A 20,269-nucleotide genomic window follows, 5' to 3' on the forward strand; every position below is an offset into this window, starting at 1 on the left:
GGTTTGTTCTTGTTTCTCTTTTTCCTTAAGGTGTGACCTTACATTGTCTATTTTGTGCTCCTTCAGAATTTTTGATGTATTACATACATTTTGATTTAATATTATGAACTTTCCTCTTAGCACTGCTTTTGTTTTATCCCAGAGGTTTTGGTAGATTGTGTCACTAATGTCAATTCAGTTCAAATAATTTTTTATTTTTCATCTTGATTTCATTGTTGACCCAAAGATCATTCAGGAGCAGGTTATTTAATTTCTATGTATTTGCATGGTTTTGAGGGTTCCTTTTGGAGTTGATTTTCAGTTTTATTCCACTGTGGTCCGAGAGAGTACTTGATATAATTTTGATTTTCTTAAATTTATTGAGACTTGTTTTTTAATTTTTTTTTTTTTTTTTTTTAGAAGGAGTCTCGCTCTTGTTGCCTAGGCTGAAGTGCAATAGTGCAATCTCAGCTCACTGCAACCTCCACCTCCTGGGTTCAAGCAAGCCTCCCAAGTAGCTGGGACTACAGGCATGCACCACCACGCCTGGCTAATTTTGTATTTTTAGTAGAGACATGGTTTCACCATGTTGGTCAGGCTGATTTTGAACTCCTGACCTCAGGTGATCCACCTGCCTCAGCTTCCCAAAGTGCTGGGGTTACAGTGTGAACCACTGTGCCCAGCCGAGACTCATTTTGTGGTCTCTCTTGGAGAATGTTCTATGATGAATAGAATGTATATTCTTGCAGTTGTTGGGTAGAATGTTCTATAAATATCTGTTAATTCCATTTGTTCTAGGGTATAGTTTAAGTCCACTGTTTCTTTGTTGACTTTCTGTCTTGATAACCTGTCTAGTGCTGTCAGTGAAGTAGTGAGGTCCCCCACTGTTATTGTGTTGCCATCTATCTCATTTCTTAGGTCTAATAGTAAATTTGGGAGCTCCAGTGTTAGGTACATATATATTTGGGATTGTGGTATTTTCCTGTTGGACTGATCTTTTTATTATTATATAATGTCCCTCTTTGTGTTTTTTAACTGTTGTTGCTTTGAAGTCTGTTTTGTCTATTGTAAGAATAGCCACTCCTGCTGGCTTTTGGTGTCCATTGTCATGGAATACCTTTTGCTACCCCTTTATCTTATTATGTGAATCTGAAAATTGTTTTGTTTAAGGAGGCTAAATATAGGACCCAGATTCCTTCTTGATTGTAGGGTTTCTGCTGAGAAATCTACTGTTAATCTTTGATAGGTTTTCCTTTATAGATTACCTGATATTTTTGCCTCACAACACTTAAGATTCTTTCCTTCATCTTGACTTTAGATAACCTGTGTTTGTGCCTACATGATTTTTTTGCAATGAATTTTCCAGGTGTTCTTAGAGCTTCTTATATTTGGATGTCTAGGTCTCTAGCAAGGCCAGGGAGGTTTTCCTCAACTAGTCTCTCAAATACATTTTCTAAACTTTTAGATTTCCCTTCTTTGTCGGGAACACCAGTTATTCTTAGGTTACGTCATTTAACGTAATCCCAAACTTCTTGGAGGCTTTGTTCCTTTTTTAAAATTCTTTTTTGTCTTTGTCAGTTTGGGTCAGTTTGAAAGCCTTGTCTTTGAGCTATGAAGTTCTTTTTTCTACTTGTTCGATTCTGTTGTAACTTTCCAGTGTATTTTGCATTTCCTAAGTGTGTCTTTCATTTCCAGAAGTTGTGATTGTTTTTTCTTTATGGTATCTATTTCTCTGGATATTTTTATCCATATCCTGTATTATATTTTAAATTTCTTTAAGTTGGTTTTCACTTTTCTTTGGTGCCTTCTTGAGTAACATAATAATCGACCTTCTGAAATCTTTATCTGACAATTTAGAGATTTCTTCTTGGTTTGGATCCATTGCTGGTGAGCTAGTGTGGTCTTTTGGAGATGTTAAAGAACCTTGCTTTGTCATACTACCAGAATTGTTTTTCTGGTTCTTTCTCGTTTGGGTAGACTACGTCAGAGGAAAGATCTGGGGCTCAAAGGCTGCTGTTCAGATCCTTTTGTCCCATGGGGTGATCCTTTGATGTGGTGCACTCCCCCTTCCTCTAGGGATTGGGCTTCCGGAGAGCCAGACTGCAGTGATTGTTACTGCTCTTCTGGGTCTAGCCACCCAGCAGAGCTACTGGACTCTGGGCTAGTACTGGGGAGTGTCTGCAAAGAGTCTCGTGATGTGATCTGTGTTTGAGTCTCTCAGCTGTAGATACCAGCACCTGCTCCAGTGGAGGTAGCATGGGAGTGAAGTGGACTCTTTGTAGTTTTGTTTAGTGAGTTGGTTTTCTTGAATACTGGGTACTAGTAGTACAGTTGTTACATGGACAGATTCAGGACCTCTGGTTAGCCAGGATGCTACAGGCAGTGGAAATAGCTGTTTTCTTTTTTCTTAGAGTGTGGTTGTTCTTTTATGAGTTGCTATAATGGCTTGAGTTTGTTGGCTTCTAGCCAGGAGGTAGAGCTTTCAAGAGAGTATCAGCTGCAGCAGTATGGGGGATACAAGCTTGCCCTAAGATCACCTGGGTAAGTATTTGGTTTTCTCAGCTGATGGGTGGGGACATAGAGCTCCCAAGAGATTATGTCCTTTGTTTTTGGCTGTGGGGTGGGTTGGTGTGGGTGATGGAAGGCGGCAGTGTGTAGAGAAGGATCACCAGGTTGGGGAAGGGTGAGGCTTGTCTGACTCAGATTGTCCTTGGGCAGGGCTTGCTGTGGCCACTGTGGGGTATGGGAGTGTGGTTCTCAGCACTGGGAATTTGCCCCAGGCTATAAGCCTCCCACTGAGAAAGCAAGATGGCTTTCAGGCTCCCTGCATGCTGCATCTTCTGTGTTCATATCTGCACTTCCTGTTTGACCCTCTCCCACCCCTTCCTCGATTCCTCTCAGGAAAATTCATGCTCAATTGAAATTATCACAAAGTTCATCTGGAACTTTCCTTCTACCTGTGGTCCTTCCCTAATTCCAGTGGCAGCCCTCCCGAAGGACCCCTGTGAGATGGCTTCCCTGGGGACCAGGAGTGCTTATAGGGCTCTTCCTGCTGTTGTTTCTACTTTTAATTTTTGCTCAGCTCTCTTCAGCTCTAGGTAAGGTTAAATCCTACTGTTTCCTGGATTTTCAGGTTCCCCAGTGAGGATGCATGTTCAGAGGCAGACTTTCCCCCTCTCACACTTTGGGCACTTAACGGTTTTTCTGCTGTCTCATGGAGTCTGCAATGGCAAGTTGCTGCTTTCAAAGGGTCTGTGAATTCTTTTGGTTTTCCTGATATGTTTCTGGAGTAGTTCTTGGAGCAAAAGTTCACAGTGTGAGTCTCCACATGCTGTTTCTGCACGTCAGAGTGGGAGCTGGAAGTTAGTCCAGCCTCCTCTCCACCGTTTTTTTCTTTTTGTTGTTTTTAAAGGTTACAAGGCCTTTGTTTTTCCTTCTGTAAAATAAGTCTTTAGAAGTAGTCTATTAATTTTATTATTAAAAACTCAAGTTTTTATTACATTATTATTGAATGAAAAAGTAAAATATATGTGACAGAACTTCTGATGTGCTCTAGGAGTCGAAAATTGAATGAGAGATCCTTCAGTGAGCTCATATATTTATATTTCTTCTTCTCTTTCTTTTTTTGGAGACGGAGTTTTGCTCTTATTGCCCAGGCTGGAGTGCAATGGCGCAATCTCGGCTCAGCGCTTCCCGGGTTCAAGGGATTCTCCTGTCTCAACCTCCCGAGTAGCTGGGATTACGGGCGTGCACCACCATGCCTGGCTAATTTTGTACTTTTAGTAGAGCCACCACACCCAGGATTTGTTTCTTTTTAAAGAAAGATTCTTCTGTTGGAGCTTGTGAGCTGAAGGACTTCAGGAAAACCCACGGAATCCCCTCAAATTGTATACAGATTTTTGTGATGTTTGTGTTTTCCTGAGTGTCTCACGTGTCCGTGTGAAGAGACCACCAAACAGGCTTTGTGTGAGCAACAAGGCTGTTTATTTCACCTGGGTGCAGGCGGGCTGAGTCCCAAAAGACAGTCAGCAAAGGGTGGTGGATTATCATTAGTTCTTACAGGTTTTGGGATAGGCGGTGCAGTTAGGAGCAATGTTTTGCGGGCATGGGGTAGATCTCACAAAGTGCATTCTGAAGGGTGGGGAGAATCACAAAGAACCTTGTTAAGGGTGGGAGAGATTACAAAGTACACTGATCAGTTAGGGTGGGGCAGAGACAAATCACAATGGAATGTCATCAGTTAAGGCTATTTTCACTTCTTTTGAGGATCTTCAGTTGCTTCGGGCTATCTGGATGTATATGTGCAGGTCACAAGGGATATGATGGCTTAGCTTGGGCTCAGGGACCTGACATTCCTGTCTTCTTATATTAATAAGAAAAGCAAAACAAAATAGTGAAGTGTTGGAGCCGCGAAAAATTTTGGGGGTGGTATAGAGAGATAATGGGCGATGTTTCTCAGGGCTATTTGAGCGGGATTAGGGGCGGCGTGGGAACCTACAGTGGGAGAGATTCAACTGAAGAAAGATTTTGGGGTAAGGGGTAATATTGTGGGGTTGTTAGAAGGAGCATTTGTCATATAGAATTATTGGTGATGGCCTGGATGTGGTTTTGTATGAATTGAGAAAGTAAACGAACGACACAAGGTCCGAATAAAAAGAAGGAGAAAAATAGGTATTAAAGGACTAAGAATTGGGAGTATCCAGGACATCCAATCAGAGAGTGTCCAAGGGGGTTCAACGTTATTGTTTGCTTGGTTGGCGAGTTTTTGGGCTCTATCCTTGAGTTTTTTATGTTGTCATATTCCAGGCCAGATTGATTTAGGTAAAAACAACACTCTTCATTTAAAAATATACAGAGTCCTCTTTAACAGTAAGTCGAGGCCTTGGTGATTTTGGAGGAAAGAGAAATGCAAAGCCAGCAACTGTTTGTTGAAGAAGGATTAGAAACGTTTGAGGTAAAACCAGGTGCCACTAAATACCAAGAGCCTGAGAAACAGCTTGGGTGATTTGACTAATAAAGGCCGGTCTGTTATTGGACTGTATAGAGGTGGGAAGGCCAAACTGAGGAATTATGTCTGACAGAAGGGAAGAAATGACTGCGGCGGTCTTCTCAGATCCTGTGGGAAAGGCCTCTACCCACCCAGTGAAAGTGTCTACCCAGACCAAGAGGTATTTTAGTTTCCTGACATGTGAGTAAAGTCAATTTGCCAGTCCTGGGCAGGGGCAAATCCCTGAGCTTGTTGTGTAGGGAAGGGATGGGGCCTGAGAAATTCCTGAGGAGTAGTAGAATAGCAGATGGAATGCTGAGAAGTGATTTCCTTGAGGATAGATTTCCACGATGGAAAGGAAATGAGAGGTTCTAAGAGGCGGGCTAGTGGCTTGTAACTTAACATGGAAGAGGTTATGAAATGATGACAGAATAGAATGGGCCTGTGAGGCTGGAAGGGGATATTTTCCTTGGTCCAAGAACTATTTGCCTTGTGTGGGAAGAGATTGATAGGTGGAAGTTTCAGTGGGGGAGTGGGTGGGAGTGGCCAGATGAGAAGGAGAAAAGGGATAGAAGTTTGAACGCTAGCTGCTTTTTTAGTTACCTTATCAGCATAAGCATTGTCCTGAGCGATGGGATCTGATGCCTTTTGATGGCTGCTTTTTTAGCTACCTTGTCAGCATAAGCGTTGTCCTGAGCGATGGGATCTGATGCCTTTTGATGGTCTTTGCAGTGAATGACTCCAGCTTCCTTTGGAAGTAAAGCAGCTTTGAGAAGAGTTTTTATTAAAGAGGCATTGATGATGGAGGACCCTTGCATAGTGAGGAAACCTCTTTCAGCCCATATAACATCATGGTGGTGCAGGATATGTGAAGTGGGAGCAGGCATTGCAAATGGCGGAAAGCAGTACAAGAGAGGGAGAGTGTGGTGGGAGGTGCCACATACTTTTCAATGACCAAATCTCATTTGTATTCAGAGCGAGAACTCACTTATCACCAAGGGAATGGCCCAAGCCATTCATTAGGGATTTGCCCCCATGATCCACACAGCTCCTGCCAAGCCCCACCTCATTACATTTCCACATGAGATGTGAGTGTGGACAAATGTTCAAACTGTAAGGATAAAAAGCAAGATCTTTAGGAGATAAGCATAGAGATTTAGGAGATTAGCCTACCTATCATGTTCAAGTTTCTATGTAGGACTCATATGATGTAGACCCTTGGGCCAACTTTACCCTGTTGCATGCCCCATCTCTCACATGCAATACAGTGACTGGTATGTAGTGATGATTTTATCAGTGAGGATCCTGGTAGTAATAGGTGGATTTTTTTTTCTTTTTGAAGATAGTTTATTGAAGGGACTATTTTCAGAGGTGTGACCATGGTTTAAGATAACCAAGAAAGGATGATGAATCACGTAGGGACTAGCAACACTTGGAAACTGTTATTCATCCAGGTGACAGGGCAAGGGTAGAAATCATGTTCCAGAACTCAGTGAGAGTTGTAGGCATGAAAGAGGAGCCTTCTCAACAGGAGCTGTGGCCAAACAAGAAACAAGGCAGGGAAGAAATGGGGAATAAATTATGCCATTATTTCTCTTTCCTTCCACTCTTTCTTTTTCTGCTGATGCTTCCTCTCACTGGTGAAACCCAACCAGAAGCTAAATGGCAAGTGAATCCCTAGAAATAAGGTGAGGCAGAGATGCAGAGCAAGGCAGATAAAACTAGAAAATGGGTCTAGGGGGAGACAAATGGAAATAATCAACAGAGTGCTCAATACTTATTTGTTGAATTAAATTGAATTTTTATTGTTAAAGTGGAAAACGAGCAAATGCCTGATGGTTTAATGTTTTCTTATATACAAAACTTGAAATAAAAATCTCTTTGAAATTTTGGAGGCAACTATTTCATCTTTTGAATGGTTGAAATAGTAAAAATGTTGCAATACTTAATCTATAAAAAATTAAATACTTTATATTTTTCTTTTTTCTTTTCTTTTTTTTGAGACAGAGTTCTGCTCTTGTTGCCCAGGCTGGAGTGCAATGGTGCAATCTTGGCTCACTGCAACCTCCGCCTCCTGGGTTCAAGTGATTCTCCTGCCTCAGCCCCTTGAGTAGCTGGGATTACAGGAGCCCACCACCACGCCCGGCTAATTTTCATATTTTTAGTAGATACGGGGTTTCACCATGTTGGCCAGGCTGGTCGCAAACTCCTGACCTCAGGTAATCCATCTACCTCGGCTTCCCAAAGTGCTGGGATTACAGGCATGAGCCACCACACCCAGCCTTTATTTTTTGAGAGAGTCTCACATCTGTCGCCCAGGCTGGAGTGCAGTGGCACAATCTCAGCTCACTGCGACCTCCACCTTCCAGGTTCAAGTGATTCTCATGCCTCAGCCTCCTGAGTAGCTGGGATTACAGGCACACACTCCCATGCCCAGCTAATTTTTGTATTTTTAATAGAGACGGGGTTTCACCATGTTGGCAAGGCTGGTCTTGAAATTCTGACCTCAGGTGATCTGCCTGTCTTGGCCTCCCAAAGTGTTGGGATTACAGGCGTGAGCCACCGCGCCCAGCTTTTATTGATAGTATTAAAAACAGTTCACATTTACTGATTGTTTGACATGTCCCAGGTCACTGTGCTAAATCTTTTACATATATTCTTATATTTTATCCTCACATAACCCTGTAATGTGTCAATACTGTTGCTATACTGTTGGGATGCATCACTGTACAAAACAAGTTCCACAAAGGCCACAGATCTTTATATTCTGATATTAATATTTCTATACCATTCTGTTGTTGTTAGTATTCTCTGGTTACTCTTGAAATTGAGCACCTTTTCATATGTTTTAGCCATTTAATTTTGTGTGTGTGTTTTGTGAAATCACTGACTTAGTCTTTTGCCCATTTTCTATTTGGTTGTCTGTCTTTTTATTATTAATTTGGAGGAAGCCTGTGTATATTTGGATATGTGCCATTAGCTACGTGTTGCAAATGACTTCTGCCATCTGGGAGATTCAAGCTGAGGTATTAAGAGCAGGTAGGATTTGGGTAGGCAAAGATGAGTGTTTCTAGTGAGATGAAAGAATAAACAAAATTATAAGGGAAGAAGATATAATTCACATATGAAATAGTTGAATAGTTTGATTGGACTAAGACCAGAAAGCTCAAAATATGTAGCACCAGGGAAGCGCTAGAAAATGGCAAAAATATACCTCAGCAGAACATTTGCTTTAAATCAATACGTCTTCTATTCAGGCAGGCTAGACAACCTGAAAGGAACCCCAAAGATAGTTTGCCTCTCTGGTAGGCAGCTCTAGGCTTTCGCTCCTCTGCCAGGGAATGAATCTTCTTTTACTGAAATGGCCTTGCTGTCATTGCCTTGTGAAAAGGTGTGACTTAAAACTGGAACTGATGGGGGGAGAAGCCTAGAGGAAAGTCCTTCCTCTTGTCCTCCGGCTCTAGATTTCTCAGAGTTTTTGCATATTAAAGTTAGAACACCTTCATGCGGCTGCCCTTGCTGACCTGATGTTTCTCATTATAGAGTCATTCCTTGAAGGTTGGGACTTTGATTTCCTATGACTTGGTGTATATTTCCCTACAGAACTTTAATGCCAATGGCTGAATGGCTTTTTGGTTTTAGCCTCCCTTTAGTCTCATCCTCCATCTTACTATGTCTGCACCAATGAAGAAGTCTATTCATTCTGTTCCCTAGGGAGATTATGCTAGTGTTTTCAAAGTCTCTGCCGACTCTTCAGGATTTGCCTCTCCCACCATTTATCAGACAAAAATGTTTCTGTGGTTTCACTTCTTAATTTTGTATCCATTAGAATTTGTTTTGGCTCCAAGTGCCTAAAACCCAAAAATATAGTGGCTTAGGAAGATAGAACTTTTATTTTTATCCCATGTATTAATAAATAAAGGCAATTCAGGGATGGGAACGCAGCTCCGTGATCATCTGGAACCAATGTCTTTTCATCTCATTGTTCTTCCTACTTTATCCAAGAGGGTTGCTCCAGCAACAATGTATGCATTCCAGCCAGCAGGAAGGAGAAATGGAGAAGGACATCTCCTTACCCCTCTGTAGGACTTCTCAGAAGTTGCATACACTACTCTGGTTGTATCTTACGTGCCAACGCTTAGTTAGCATAGCCATACCTAAATCTAAGGGAGGCTTGGAAAAATATATCTAGCTAAAAACAGGAATTCCTGATCCTATTGAAAAAAAAAAAAGAGAATGGATATTGAGGATTACCATTGATCCTTGCCACATAAATCTTTTGTTACTGTGACACTAATAGTTTCCTGAGATGTTTAAGGAGAAAAGCTCAGAATATTGTGGGTATATAGCCAATTTAAAATAAATTCTCATCAGAATTAGCTTATATCTGACATTCTGAATTTTGGACCCTTATTTTAAAATTTTTACACTGGTCTAGAAGGTAGACCTTAACTTTTGAATTTTTTATCATTTTTGATAAGTTTGGAAGCTTGACTTCTTTCCTAAACATTGATGTAAGGTTTCATGAAATTTTTAAATATAGCAAATGCTGTTGAACATTGCAAATGTAAAATATGGAGGAGGAAATAGGTGCTTTTTATCTTTATAGAAGATAAATATATTAAACCCACTTAAAAATCGTCTGTAGAAAAAATTATAGCAATAGGTAGTATAAAAACTCTGGGTTAGAGTGGATTCAAATATATGGAAATTAAATGAAAATCTAGAATCAATTCACTGAGAATTAGCTGATACAGTGAGCAGCAGATATAATCCCATAGACACTGCATATTTTTTTAAGTCCTGATCTTCACAGTAGAGCTTAAAGAAAGTGTAGTATTGTAATGTAATTATTCTCATTATTAAAAGTGATTTACTTTTAAAACCCAGCATGTTACATCATAAGTAATATTCATTTTTTCTTCCATAGGTAAGAAGTTTGATAGCTGTAGGACTGGGTGTTGCAGCTCTTGCATTTGCAGGTAAGATAAAGAATACATACCAATAAATTGCAGGAGAAATCTTTCCAAATAGCATCTACAGTGATTCATGAGTAGACCCTTAGTATTCTGAGGTTTTGGTTTTCAGACATAATACATTCTCATTCTTTCCACCATTTGTAGTTACTGAACATTTGTCATTGTAGCAAAATCTAGATAAACTTTATAGGGAAGAAAATTAGTGATAAAAAGCCAGAAAAACTAGCTCCAATAATAGTTTATTCCTGGCATTTTTTTTCAGTTTGAAGTATAGTATACTATAAAAAGAAATTTTAATATTATGCAATGTAAGTGGCATGGAGTGCCTTTATTCTCCCATATTTATTTTTTCTTGCAGACAGGTTTATACATTTTAAGCTGTCAGTTCTTTGTCATGAGCATAGTTGTTCTGTGTAGTTTATTGATTTGTCTCTAAACATATTGGTATAATTACCTTGATAAACCCTGGGGAATTTTTTTCACTGCTAAAATTACGTTTTTCGAAAGAATAGTTCTTTTGTTTTTTTTTTTTGGAATGGGCAAGACTGTGCCCCTTCCAGAGGCTCTGGGGAGAACCCCTTTCCTTACCCTTCCTGGCCTACAGAGTTTGCCTTCATCCTTGGCTCATGGACCCTTCCTCCATTTTCAAAGCCAACAGCTTAGCATCTTCCAACCTCTGTCTGACTGTCACTCTCCTCCTTCCCTCTTAAAAAGATTTTGTGATTACACTGGGCCCACCTGGATAATCAAGGATCATCTCCCCATCTCAAGATCCTGAACCTAATCACATCTGCAAAGTCAGTTTTATTACATAAGGGTAACATATTCTCAGGTTCCAAGGATTAGGACATAGACATCTTTGAAGGCCATTATTCAGCACAGCACAATGCTAGTTTTTCTTTTTTTTGAGACGGAGTCTCGCTCTGCCCAGGCTGGAGTGCAGTGGGGCGATCTCTGCTCACTTCAAGCTCCGCCTCCCGGGTTCACGCCATTCTCCTGCCTCAGCCTCCCGAGTAGCTGGGACTACAGGCGCCAGCCACCATGCCCAGCTAATGTTTTTTGTATTTTTAGTATAAAAATACAAAATTTAGCCAGGATGGTTTCGATCTTCTGACCTCGTGCTCCGCCCACCTCGGCCTCCTAAAGGGCTGGGATTACAGGCGTGAGCCACCATGCCCGGCCCATTCGAAAGAATAGTTCTGAAGATCTAAAGTAAATTTGCTGAGTCTGTCATTAACTTACAGCAGTTTTAAATTACATAGCTATATCCTAATTAAATGTTAATTTGAGAATATGTCCTTATTGATAACGATTTACTTTTTTGTTCTAGCATTTGTGTTTGTAAGTTCTATCAGTTTGATCTTGTTAATTGGCTCTTTTAGGCAGAGCTGCATTCCATTTTGGCTATATAGAGTTTAGTAAGATCTAATAGAAAAACGAGAAATAAGAGGGTCTTGTTTTGTGTGGTATTTATTTTCTCACAATTATCATTTAAAACACTATTTTAATCTTTTGTCTTGGAAATGATGAAACACTTCAACAATCAGAACTTTAAAATCTAGATCAGTGGTTCAGATTCTCTTGATGTTTTTGTCATCAAGGTCTTATGTCTCAGTTATATAACTTATACTTAATAAATTTCTGAGGTTTCATGAGAAGAATATCATGTCTCAAACAGAATTCTGACAAACTTGCCCCTAAACATAAAGGAATTTTAGTATTAATTAGAGTAGGCATAGTTATGAATTCAAATGTAAGGTTTTGATTTCAAATTAGATAAAGATGTATTTTTTCCAGGGTCATCTTTGTAAAATGACAAGAATTGGTGTGTGTATTCTGTATAGACCACACCATTCCCAAACTCGTATTACTGACTAGAATATTATATTAAATAACAGCAAGATCTCTTCCAGAGCCAATTACAACCAAATAATAGAATTTAGGAGAAAGTACACTTAGATGTGTTAGAACTAGGTCTTCTAGTTAGAGTAAACCTCCAGATGTCACTTCTTGAAGCATTTAACTGCTTTTTAACTGAGATTAGAAGTCAGTCACTGTGGTTTTGAAGAATTTTGAGGTAATATAAAAGCTACATTTCATACTATTATAAAATCAAATGGAAGATGACATCTATGTGATAAGAGATACCGGCAAGTTAGGGAATCAGCCTCATTTAATTTCACTTTATTTAATGTTCTCCTTTATCTCAAGACCTTTTTATCTTCACATTTTCCCATTTCTGGCATCCTGTCTTTCACTGTAACATGTTTGCACAGAATAACAGTATACATAGGCAGGTAAATTTTTCTAAAAGGTCTAGGTAGTCGAATTTTTGCAGTAGAACTCTTGATTTGCAAATAGGCTTATGGTTAGAAGTTGAATTAAAGCCTGTACTGTCATATACTGGTTTTCTAGCAAGACTCTTGGAGAAAGAGTTACTAGTAGAAGACACAATCTGATTGGGGTGCAAAAGATAAAGTACCTAGATAATATTTTACTCTTTTTTGATGCCCTCAAAATAATTTAGAACCTGTTTTACTATTGACTCTTAGTTGTTAAAACTCAGGGGAGTTTTGATTATTGGGATTCCCAACTAGGGAAAGAACTAAAAATAAGTTTTCAGAGAGAGTAGCCATCCTCAGTGAGAAAAATCGATAATTAACATCCTTGGTAAGTATTTCATATGTAATTGCTTTTTTACTTTAGAGATAATTCATTAAAACCATTTCTGTGTAGTATAGATCATAAATATAATTTGTTTTCTATATATTTCAAAGTGATTATCATAAAAAGCAATACAATTAATCATTTTAGTATTATAAGTATCTTTTATATGTAATAGGACTTTACAGTTTGTTGCATAAAGAATACTAGGATGTTATTTTTTTGTGACCTATACCATAATATAAATGTAAGATATTATACATAAACATTGAAAATTTCTAGTTTTATGATCATAAACTAGAACTTGATAAATTTAATGGCTATGATAATGGTATTAACATGAAATTTTGCCCTCCAATAAATTAAAAATTTGAAAAAATTGACCATCTTTCTGGTAAGTTTTGAAATACTTATTGCAATAACATATATAAACTATCAATAAATACTGTTGCAAGCACTTTGAAGGTGTTGATTGATTTTGATTATAGAAAATACGTTTGCTTTTATTCCTTTTACTATTTAGGTCGCTACGCATTTCGGATCTGGAAACCTCTAGAAAAAGTTATCACAGAAACTGCAAAGAAGATTTCAACTCCTGTAAGTTAAACGTGGCTTTAGTTAGAAGACTCATTTTGATTTTTGTTCATATGACATATTTCAATTAACTTAGAAAATGTCTTGGATTTTCCAATGTTTGTAGAAGTTTGTTTCCTTCACTATATCATTGGTGAGTTTGTCTAATTTACTGGCTCAGTTTCTTTTAAGTTATTGGTCACATTATTTTTATATCTAACTTTATTCCTGGTTTTGACATCTAATTATTATAATCTGTTTAGTAGTATTACATCAAATTTGATGTAACTTACTTTACCCGTTTAGTTACTGTTCATTTATTCAATAAACATTTAGTGAGTCCCCCATCCCTGTGCCAGGAGCTTGGAATAGCTGATGAACAAAGAAGACATGGTTCTTGTCCTGATGAAGCTTATCCAAGAGTTGATGCCATCTTGTAATTTGAAACTAGTCCCCTTATACCATCATGCCTGGCCATCTCAAACATAAAATTACGAGATTTCAACCATGAAATCCTGTAGAACTTATTACACATTTTCGTACCAGCATTATAGCTACTCTGGGGAGCTGAATGTAAGTGAAAAAATGAATGACAGTATGTATCCGTAAAAGCAACAGTATGGATTGTAGTTTGTAACCACTGAAGACAATATAAAGAAAAGTCAGTGAGGCCCTGCAGCGTAAACGCTGGCTTCAGGGAAACAGAAGCAGATCTGGGATAGATCAACTTGGTTGAGATTTGAGATTGTCAAATTGCTGCAAACCAAGTTGATCATCAGCTATTCTGAGTTCCTGGCACAGGGATGGGGACTCACTAAATGTTTATTAAATAAATGAACAGTAATTAAACAGGGAAAGTAAGTTATGTCAAAGTTGATATAATACTACTAAATGTAAAACTACTAAACTACCTACTTTATATATGTTATTTCAATAAATATTTCAAAACTTACCAGAAAGACTGTCATTTTTTCCAAATTTATAATTTATTGGAGGACAGAATGTCATGTTAATACCATTATCACAGCTATTAAATTTATCAAGTTCTAGTTCATGATCATAAAACCGGAAATTTTCAATGTTTATGTATAGTATCTTATATTTATATTATGGTATAGGTCACAAAAAATGAATTGATACTTTTAGCAAAGACATTACAGGCTTGTGAGGCTTAGTTAGCCATGAATAATGACAGCACCAAAGGATGACATACTGACAAATAATTAAACTTAGATTCAAAAAAACAGCAAGTGATTTTACAGTCCTATAAATGCATGTCTGTGATTAGAGGGAACATAGGTGTATTTTCTGTTTTCCTATTTATATTTTATTTGGCTAAAATATTGGTAGGTATTCAGTAAATATTCTTTGAGCACCTACTACATACTACATTACCATAGACAGTGGGATATAGTTATGGACCAAAGACATTGCCGTCTAGGAGCTTACATGTTAGTGGAGAGACACAGTGTAAAAAAAAAAAAAAAAAAAAGAAGTAAGATATATAATACCTAAAAGTGTCGAGTGCTTTTGAGAAAACCAAATTAGGGTAAGAGGTTAAAGAGTAACAGCAATGAGGAATCTTTACCTTAGATAGTCCAGGTAAGGTTTCTCCAAGAAGATAAGGGAGCAGGCCATACGAGCCTCTGGTGTAAGAGCTTCCTAGGTGGTGGGATCACTGCAAAGGTCCTGAGGTGCAAATGAGTCTAGCAGCAAGAGTAACTCCAAAGGAGTGTATGAAGGGAATAGTGGTAGCTTGGGCCCAGATCCCTTAGGGCCTAATAGACAATGAAAAAAAACTTCAAATTTTACCTTAAGCGTGTAAGAAAGCCCTTGGAAGGGTTTGAGCATGGAGGCAATGTGATTTGCATTTTAGGTTATCACTCTGCTTGCTACCTAGAGCCAGAGTAGAAGCTGTGAAACCAGTAAGCGGGTATTGAGATAGTCCGGGTGATAGATCATGATGGCTTGAAATAGAGTAGTAGCAATGGACACAGTAACATAGTTCTTTAAACGAATTCTATTTATATATTTCCATATGTTTATAAATAATAAATGGAAAGAATTTCAGAAATCGTTTCTTTTCTGTTATGGTGATCTTCAATATAGTGTAAATAGAAAATTACCAAGCTGTGCAAAACTACATTATTTAACATTGTAAAGGAAGAGAGAGCAAGAAAATCAGAAAATCTTCAGTAGTTGGTAGAGGCTTACAGATAAGGCAGGGTAATTCAGGAGATTATAAGGGATATACTCATGTAAACTCTTTATTCAGTGGCTCATATGACCTGCTCCCTCATCTCAGAGGAGCCTTACTTAAGAGTCTGAGCCTGGTACCTGCATTTCTTAAAGGGAAATGATGTGTGTACCCCCTTTTCCCTCTTTGTGGGGCTCAAGGTAAGAAACTTAGCCTTCAATAAATCTGGCTTCTTTTTCACAAAGTGCTACTCTTAGAGTTTGCAGTAAAACAACTTAGAATATCTTTATCATTGTCATAATCATAATTATATTTTTACCTCAGGAAAGATGCAAGTACTTTTAAACAATTTTAAAACTAGTAATCATTCCAGGGAAACTGAGAAATGAAATATGTGCATACTTTCTGTTGGTACTAATGAATCCCAATGTCACACCTCATAAACACAGTATACACAGTGTTTTGATTTTGTAAATATTATTAATTATTGAACCAAACAGGGTTACTAAAAAGACAGGAACTGTAATTGTGGGTCACTAAATCTCTGTCATTCAAAGAAGATTGTCCAAGGCTCAAGTTTCAATGGGGGTCTCTTTTCATTGTTTCTTTAAACTTTATTTGCTTTCTCTAAGCTTTAACATGTTGTTTTTCAATCTTATCTCTTTTTCATACTTTTTTTTCATCTTGCTGAAATAGTGCCTTGGATAAGTCTTTTATATGGAATGCATGGATGTTAAATGTATTTTCTGCTTTGTTAAACAGTTTGTTTCTTTTGTTCTCACTGTTAATTATCAGCTGCTAGCTCCTTGAAATCTGGTGAAGCCAACATTAGAGAAGTATAGAAATCTCTGCTGAGACTAAGCCTCAGTGCCTGAACTCCCGCATTCCTGCATACTCACAGCTAGATTTTTTGGTGGTCTTATTATTCTTATTCCATTGTAGACAACCTATTGTTTTGGTTTTCTTTTGTTGTTTGGGTTTTGGGGTTTTACGTTTTGGTGGTGGTGGCTTTTATTTTTAGCTCTGAAAATTTGTAGGATTTTCTCTTTCTTACTGATGTTCTGGAATTTCACAAGAATTCTTAGTGAGCCCTAACTTATTTGAAAATGTTCTTTAGTTCTGTAAGATTTTCTTACAGTTTTTTCTTTTATTATTTCTTCCTTTCATTGTCTCTCTTTTCTGCTTCTGGAACTCCGAACAGAAAGATGAGAAAGATGTTGGACCTGATAAAAAGATGTCTGTCCTCTATGTCTCTTACCATTTTATCTCTTATTTTCCATCTCCTTATCTTTCTTTGCTCTTCATTCTACAGTATTTTCACAGCTTGTTTTCCAGATCACCAGGTTGGCCTTTAGCAATGTCCATTCTGTTTTTCATCTATCCACTGAATTCTTCACATCGGCTTTTTTTTTGGAGACAGAGCCTAGGCTGTAGTGCGGTTGCGCAATCTCGGCTCACTGCAACTTCTGCCTCCTGAGTTTAAGTGATTTTCCTACCTCAGCTTCCTGAGTAGTTGGGATTACAGGCACTCGCCTCTATGCCCAGCTAATTTTTGTATTTTTAGTGGAGATGGAGTTTCACCATGTTGGCCAGGCTGGTCTTGAGCTTCTGACCTCAAGTGATCCACCCACCTCAACCTCCCAAATTGCTGGGATTATAGGCATGAGCCACTGCGCCCGGCCAACGTTAGTAATTTTCTAACTTCCAAGGATTCTTTCTTGTTTCTTTTTTCTGGCAACCCATTTTTTAATTAATGTGGTATCCTTCTGAATATTTCTAAAGCCATTAATTAGAATTTGGCCAAATTCTCTTCTGCTTCCTAATTTATCTCCTTCTCCTAAAGTCAGTTGTTATGTGTTCATATTGGTTCTTTTTTTCCCCTCCATGATAATTGGGTTTGCTCAAATGTCCAGTGATCCTTGGTTGCTGATTCATATTTATGATGACTAAATTGACTAATAGAAGTAATGTTCTTGACTTTTCTTCAGCAGTTTGGTAGGGTTGCTTCAACAGCTTAATTGAATGACAGTGTTGACAGTGGACTGTAAATAACATAGGTGGGTTTGTTAACAGGCATGTCTTTCAGAGCAAGGAGACTAGAGGCAGGATTGGTACCTGGAGAGTCCAGGAGAGGTTGAGCACCGTGTATATTTTACTCCTTGGCATAGCTTCTCACCTCCCCAAGCTTCTGGGTTCTGAAATGGGATCTGCTGGTATTCCTCTTTGGTTCTCTTAGTACCTACCACCCAAAATAAGATGCATATCAGAAAAAGAGGCATATGGTTCTCTTTCTCAGCCTGAGGGCAAAAGTGACAGGTGCCTGGCCTCTTATGCTCTATATGAGTAGAGTAGGAATGATCTGTTTATATTGTTCTGGTTTAATAAGTTTCGCTGATTTTTTTATTGTTGTTGACTCTGAATTTAGTGTTCTTGTTTTCCTGAAAAAGGTTTCTTTTTTTCTCTGATGTTTGAAGCTGCTGGGATTTTTCTGTACATGCAAATTTTACCTAGGATTTCTTTAAACTTTCTGGTTTGCTATTTATCCCATTTCTTGTTTTCTAGGCCTATTAAGGGTGTTTTAAAATTTACAGTGTCTTTACTCATTTCAAAGGCACTTCGGAAAGCAAAAGATCTTTATGATTCAGTCTGCTCTTTTGAACAAGTGCCCTTTTGCTTTTTTTTTTTTTTAATTAATGTATTAATGTATATTATTGACTCAGCCAATGTCTAATTACCCTTAAATTTTTTTCTGGGGGAGAAAACCCATCCTTCTTTTTTTTTTTTTTTTTAGGCTTTTAATTTTCTATTTGTGAATCTGTCCTTTTATTTGAATATAATTTTTTAAATTGCATTTATTTTGTTTTATGATCAAGTGAAATTTATGGAAAAATATACTAATTAAAATCATCCTTTGTTAGCTTTAAATCAAATAGATTATTGTACATAATAAAGTTTATAGTTTATGATAAATGTATTCTTTTAAAACTATGGGATGATCCAGTTCTTCTCTAGTTGCCTGGAGGACTTTTGTGTTTCAAGCTATTGAGTGAATGAATTAGCTAATGAAGACTTTGGTTTAACTTAGCAAAGGAGACACAAAATAATCTTAACATGGCACTATAGCATTTAGTGCTAATTTTAGAAGGAAAATGATTTTGATTTCTGTCATTTATATATACAATATTTTATGAATGGGATAGTACAAAATAATCATTTGTAAGGTCCAGGATGTGTTTCTGTTTTCAGAAAAAAAGGACCATTTACTCCATCTATTTGATGGTATACTTGTTCCTTACAGTAATCTCACTTTTTGGATCTAAACATTTTCTTTGACCTACCACAGTGTTGTCAGAAAATGGTTCTGCAGTGGCTTATACCTGTAAGTCCTAATATAATGCAATATGGGTATATTATTTTCAAGCTTAAAAGGACCTTTCAGTTTTATTAGTGGGGAGGAGTACAGAGTTACAATTTTGTGCTTTCTCATGACATAGATATTAATTCAAACATAATAATGGATTAAAATACTGTGATAACAGTTTTGTTCTATTTAAAGTTATATAAGACCTAAATTTTCTAGAAGTTTAGGAAGCATGATTTTCTCTGAAGAAATGTGTAAATACAGTTGACCCTTGAACAACCTGGGTTTGAACTGCACAGGTCCACTTAATCATGATTTCAAAAAATAAACTCAATGAGCCCTCCATGTCTGCCATGAAATGTAGATCAAAAATGTAGTATTCAAGGGATGCAAAACTCACCTACGCTGAGGCCAACTTTTTGTATCTGTGGTTTCTGTAGGGCTGACCGTGGTGCCTGAGTGCAGATTTTAGTATGAGTGGTCCTGGAACCAGTCACCCACAGACACTGAGGGTTGAATGTATTTTAGTAGTGTGTAACATAGCAATTTTTTGTTTTCTCTTTGTATACTTTTCTGCACCCAGCCCCAAATGTTAAGTCTCTATTCTCAAAATGGTCTAGATCTTTTTGGAAGGGTTGTGTTGATTATATGTATATACAGATTGACTTACTCGTAATAAAATCAGTGTTCATATGAACTTCTTCCCGACACTAGATTTTTGGCAGCCTTTTCTGAAACTCTATGTCTACCTGGGCAAAACTGAAAGTGAAAAAATTGCTCAGATACCAATACCTGCTTTTAAGATTAATGAGCTTGGTGACTATAGTGGGAATGACAGTTTATGAAACATGATAAATTTATCTTTTTTATTATGCTGGCTCCAAATTTTAGAGCTCCCTAAGGTAAAGAATAAAGCATTATTCTATGTAGTAGTTCAGGCATGATTTTAAAACAAAAGTAGGAGCAAATATTTGGTGATACTTCTGTTTTGTTATGACTAAATCAACTACTTACCTTTAATTTAGGGAGTAACGTATGCATCTAGTAAAAATTTTGGTTTCCTGAAAGAAACCTTAAAACCAGCCCCTATTCCTCTAAGTCCCTCGTTTTTTGAGACAGTCTGTCTCCATTGCCCAGGCTGGAGTGCAGTGGTGCACTCACAGCTCACTGCAACCTCCACCTCCCAGGTTCAAGTGATTCTCCTGCCTCAGCCTCCAGAGTAGCTGGGATTACAGGCGTGCACCACTACACCCAGCTAATTTTTGTATCTTTAGTAGAGACGGGGTTTCACTGTGTTGGTCAGGCTGGTCTCTAACTGACCTGAGGTGATCCGCCCGCCTCAGCCTCGCAAAGTGCTGGGATTACAGGCGTGAGGCACCACAGTCGGCCCCCTTACTTCTTTCCATTTGTATCTGTATCTGTATTTCTCTCTATATCTCTCTTTATATATGTGCATACTCTCTATGTGTGTTTAGAAAGATATAAAATTTGTTCAGGTTAGTATGTGTACTTAACCCAATTTGATTATC

General features: G+C 37.9%; 1 protein-coding gene across 1 annotated transcript in view; it reads left to right on the forward strand.

Annotated features, from left to right (window-relative positions):
* Nucleotides 1–20,269, forward strand: part of DNAJC15 (DnaJ heat shock protein family (Hsp40) member C15) — a 76,927-nt gene that overhangs the window by 24,615 nt on the left and 32,043 nt on the right. Inside the window, exons 2-3 of the mRNA XM_003805934.6 lie at nt 9,897–9,948; nt 13,133–13,206. Coding sequence (XP_003805982.4) covers nt 9,897–9,948; nt 13,133–13,206 — 126 coding nt within the window. The remainder of the gene's footprint in view (nt 1–9,896; nt 9,949–13,132; nt 13,207–20,269) is intronic.

Source organism: Pan paniscus, chromosome 14 (assembly GCF_029289425.2).
Source record: "Pan paniscus chromosome 14, NHGRI_mPanPan1-v2.0_pri, whole genome shotgun sequence".
In the NCBI taxonomy this organism is placed as follows: Eukaryota; Metazoa; Chordata; class Mammalia; order Primates; family Hominidae; genus Pan; species Pan paniscus.